Here is a 4,868-nt window from a genome sequence, read left to right on the forward strand (position 1 = left end):
CAGTGGGTTTTGCACATGTTCATGAGAGGCCTGTTTCTAATGCAGATTTTGAGTTTTTTGTAGATGGCTCCAGATACCACCAGGATGGGCGATTCTACACTGGATATGCAGTAGTATCCTCACATGAGGTAATCCGAGCTGAACCACTCCCTCCTCACATGTCGGCACAGGAGGCAGAGTTGAAGGCACTCACTGAGGCGTGTAGAGCTGCTACAGGTAAAGTCGCTAATATCTACACAGATTCGAATTATGCATGGGGAATAGCCCATGATTATGGCCCTATCTGGAGAAGCAGAGCATTCCTAACATCGGCCGGTAAGCCCATTAAAAATGCAGAACTGGTGAAACAATTGATGGAGGCATTGATGTTACCAGTCCAGGTTGGCATCATCAAGGTAAAAGCACACACGAACGGTAATTCTGTGGAGGTGGAGGGCAACAGAAGAGCGGACGAGGCTGCTAAAGTAGCAGCACGGCGGCCTAGGGAGCAGTGGACAGTGGCGGGGAGTCAACGTATTCCAGCCACACTGAGCCTGGATGTCCTGAAATCCCTCCAGCAACAAGCCTCCCCCTCAGAGAAGGAACAATGGGGGAGAGCAGGAGCTGAGTTGAACTCAAATGGAGTATGGGAGAATAAGGATAAATTGTGTCTACCAAGATCCCTGTTCCCAATCATGGCGCAAGCAACACATGGCCCCACTCACGCCTCCAAAAGTCATATGTGTGCCATGGTAAATGCCTTCTGGATCGCTCCTGGTTTCAGTTACGCAGCCACAAAGCTCGTACGATCATGCCTCATCTGTGCACAGCACAACCCAGGAAAAACAGTAAAAGTTCCTAAGAAAGCGACACCCAGGCCTCTCTACCCGTTTCAGAGACTGCAGATTGACTACATACAGCTACCCAAGGTAGGAATGTATTAATACGTCCTAGTATGTGTAGATCTCTTCTCTGGTTGGCCGGAAGCCTATCCGGTAAAATCTGCAAATGCTAAAACTACTGCAGACAAACTGATGAAAGAGCTGATCTGCAGGTATGGTGTCCCAGAAATCATAGAGAGCGATAGGGGCACACACTTCACGGGAGAAATAATGAGGGAAGTTATGCAGGCCCTGGGAGTGCAGCAAGCATTTCATACACCATACAGGCCACAAAGTAGTGGGAAAGTGGAGAGACTAAATGGGACACTTAAGTTAAAAATTCAAAAGGCCATGGCAGACACAGGAAAGAACTGGGTAGAGTGCTTGTCTCTTGCACTCTTTTCAGTTAGACACACTCCAAATAGAAAGACAGGTTTGTCTCCTTTTGAAATCCTGTTTGGTAGTGCCCCAAAGACTGGTCTGTACTTCCCACAGGTGTTACAAATGCAACACGGTGCTATGACAGCCTATGTCCAGGCCTTGCAGGAGAGACTTAGCGTGGTGCATAAACATGTGTTTTCATCCATTCCAGATCCTAATGAAAGTGCAGACGCGCATCAGCTGAATCCGGGTGATTGGGTGGTTATACGCAGACACGTGAGAAGGAGCCTGGACCCACGATTCGATGGCCCCTTCCAAGTCCAGCTGACCACATCCACCTCAGTAAAGCTCGAGGGAAAGCCCACCTGGATCCACGCCAGTCACTGCAAGAAGGTCCTGTTACCAGCAGAATGACTGTTCTCCTAATCACCTTGCTGGCAGTGACAGGATTACTGCACTTTACAAAGACACAGGATAAACTTTTAAATGTTGACTGGGACAACAAGCTTATTCGACATCATGCTCTGCTTATAAAAGACATGGAAGGGCAGAAACCAAAAGACTGTTGGATCTGCACACACAGCCCAGTATCGGCAAGGACTATGCCATATTTAGCCTTACCTCTGGAGCCATGGCAGGTACTAACCCCACACTGCATACACAATGAGACATGGACTCAATCTAGGTTTTGGGGAAAAGATGTGCCCCGTGATATATCTGCCTCATTGGCTATAATCGGATGGACTGCTAATCCCTGGTTCCAGTTTAATATAACACGGCCTAAAGTACAAATGTGGTGGCGGGAGTATGATTCAGATGTTGGAGATGTGGTCGCCAGGAGGAGGACTGAAATCCCTCGTTCCGACCCCATTCCCAACGATGGATTATGGTTCAGCCTTCAAAACGCTGGAACAAATACCTGTGGTGAGGACAATAATTGTTTCCGTATATACACTCATGATCAAGCACGAGTTAACAAGACAATATACCAAGATGGTGTTGAAGGCTGTAAAGCAGCTATGAGTAAAACACTAAGGAAAGAAAGGGATAAATGTACATATGGTATAAGCAGAAAACAAATGAATAATACTTGGTGTGCCCATAAACCTATGATGGGACTTTTGAATTTATACCAATGTATACAGACCCCTGGTCATGTTTGTGTTCTCCCAGAAGGAGTATTCTTAGTGTGTGGACATCGTGCATACAGGTGGGTGAGCCCAGACATAAGAGGGGTTTGCACTCTTGCCAAACTAACACCAGCCACCTTCATAGTTCTGCATAGTAAAATAGACACAGCAGCAGTCCCAATCCACACTTTGTACAGAAGGGCTGCAGACAATAAACCCCGCTCAAGTGGTAGACCACATTTAGTAGAAATGGGAATAACAAATAAGATATTCAGTAGTATACTAATATACCCCTTCATAACACAAATGTGGGATAAATTAGTGGAGGCTACTGACTACCTGGACGATCAGATTTTTCAGATTCTTGAGGTTCTTAATGAAACTAATACAATACAGAGACAATTAATCATAGTTACTAACCAACATACTATAGTACTCGATTACCTGACAGCAAAGGAAGGAGGAATGTGTCAAATAATTGGTCCCACTTGTTGCAATTATATTGACCCTGCTGGCAATCTCCAGATCAAGGCCAGTATAGATAAAATAGGTGAACTTAGGGTACCGTCACACATTGAAATTTCCATCGCTACGACGGTACGATTCGTGACGTTCTAGCGATATCGTTACGATATCGCAGTGTCTGACACGCAGCAGCGATCAGGGATCCTGCTGAGAATCGTACGTCGTAGCAGATCGTATGGAACTTTCTTTCGTCGCTTGATCACCCGCTGACATCGCTGGATCGTTGTGTGTGACAGCGATGTCTTCGCTTGTAACCAGGGTAAACATCGGGTAACTAAGCGCAGGGCCGCGCTTAGTAACCCGATGTTTACCCTGGTTACAAGCGTAAACGTAAAAAAACAAACCGTACATGCTCACCCGTCGGTGTCCTTCAGGTCCCTTGCCGTCTGCTTCCTGCTCTGAGTGCCGGCCGGAAAGTGAGAGCAGATCACAGCGGTGCTGCGATCTGCTCTCACTGTACGGCTGCACTCAGAGCAGGAAGCAGACGGCAAGGGACCTGAAGGACACCGACGGGTGAGTATGTACTGTTTGTTTTTTTACGTTTACGCTGGTAACCAGGGTAAACATCGGGTTACTAAGCGCGGCCCTGCGCTTAGTTACCCGATGTTTACCCTGGTTACCCGGGGACTTCGGCATCGCTCCAGCGCCGTGATTGCAACGTGTGACCGCAGTCTACGACGCTGGAGCGATATTCATACGATCGCTGCGACGTCACGGATCGTGCCGTCGCAGCGATGAAAATTTCAATGTGTGACGGTACCCTTAGAGACCGATGGTTAACCCAACACAGTGCAGACAGAGACTCCTGGTGGGGGAACACATTCTCCTTTTTAAATCCAGCAAATTGGTTTAATGGCCTAGCAGGATGGATTTCTGGCATTATACAGACTTGTATGCAAATTTTGTTGCTTTGCTTATTGTTTTATGTAGCCGTAAAAGCGCTAATATATGTATTGCCCAAGCTATGGAATAATGTATGTACAAGGAAAAATTCTAAGACTGAGCCCTCTGTAGTGTATCATAGGCCCCGTATGGCCACTGCTGATGGGGAAGTTGAGTGTCCACACTGAGGGTGGATGGGCGAAGCAGGTAGGAAGTCCCCTTGTGGGTACTAGACCCATGAGACAGTAGCTCCTTTGTGGACATCAGCTGACCCCATAGTAGAGGTTATACCATTTACAAAAGGGGGAAATTGATATAGAAGGGTTAATAGTTTGCCTTTAACTACCTTGCCTTTAAGTGCCTTTGGCCTTTAAGTATTAGAATTGCTAGAATCTGTTGACTCAGTAGTCTGACGGTCTCCTCTTCAAGGAGACTGTGCTTCTTATCATGTATGTTCTCAATAGTCAGTACAACATATTCTGGGTTATGGTAAATAAAGTATGACCCTGGGTGATGGTGGGGGCTACATGAGTTACATTGAAATGCATTATGTGTAAATGGTATAAAACATCGCTTTGGCTTTTTATATATCAGATAAAAGTGACTTGCTCACGGGATACGTGTGAGGTGTCTTTTGTCTCCAAGCGCTTGTCAACTAAGGGCGTAAATCCACAATTAGGACTCACTGGTGATCTGTCAGCTGACACTGGTCAGAACAAAAACAGCTACGACAAAAGCGACCAGAGGTAATTATTATGACGTTTCGGCCCTACCAGGGCCTTAATCATACAATCGCTATGGAAAAAATAAAGACAGAATATGTAAACATACAATATATACAATTACTCAAAACAAAAACAGAAATAAAGTTCCCAACCTGGATAAAAGAAACAAAGGATAGGTAAAACAAAAGAGGATAAAATAAGGCAACAGTGACATAACGTGATACATATGTACAATGCAACACTACGTGAATCCCCAAATGGAGATATACTCATAAGCAAGGTCACAGGGCCAGACTAAGGTTCCTGAAGCCAGTCCATATGACAATCAACATAAAGGATTCAAAAGAAGAAAAAGTATTACCTTT

At 45.6% G+C, this 4,868-nt stretch overlaps 1 protein-coding gene across 1 annotated transcript; it reads left to right on the forward strand.

Moving 5' to 3' along the window:
* Positions 1-211: 211 nt before the first annotated feature.
* LOC143781145 (uncharacterized) lies at positions 212-4,394 on the forward strand. The gene is made up of 3 exons (XM_077267646.1): positions 212-908; positions 1,453-2,932; positions 3,663-4,394. The coding sequence occupies exons 2-3, from the start codon at positions 1,652-1,654 to the stop codon at positions 3,747-3,749; spliced, it is 1,368 nt and encodes a 455-aa protein (XP_077123761.1). The 5' UTR covers positions 212-908; positions 1,453-1,651; the 3' UTR covers positions 3,750-4,394.
* The last annotated feature ends 474 nt before the right edge of the window (positions 4,395-4,868 follow it).

The sequence above is a fragment of the Ranitomeya variabilis genome, chromosome 6, assembly GCF_051348905.1.
Source record: "Ranitomeya variabilis isolate aRanVar5 chromosome 6, aRanVar5.hap1, whole genome shotgun sequence".
Lineage (NCBI taxonomy): Eukaryota > Metazoa > Chordata > Amphibia > Anura > Dendrobatidae > Ranitomeya > Ranitomeya variabilis.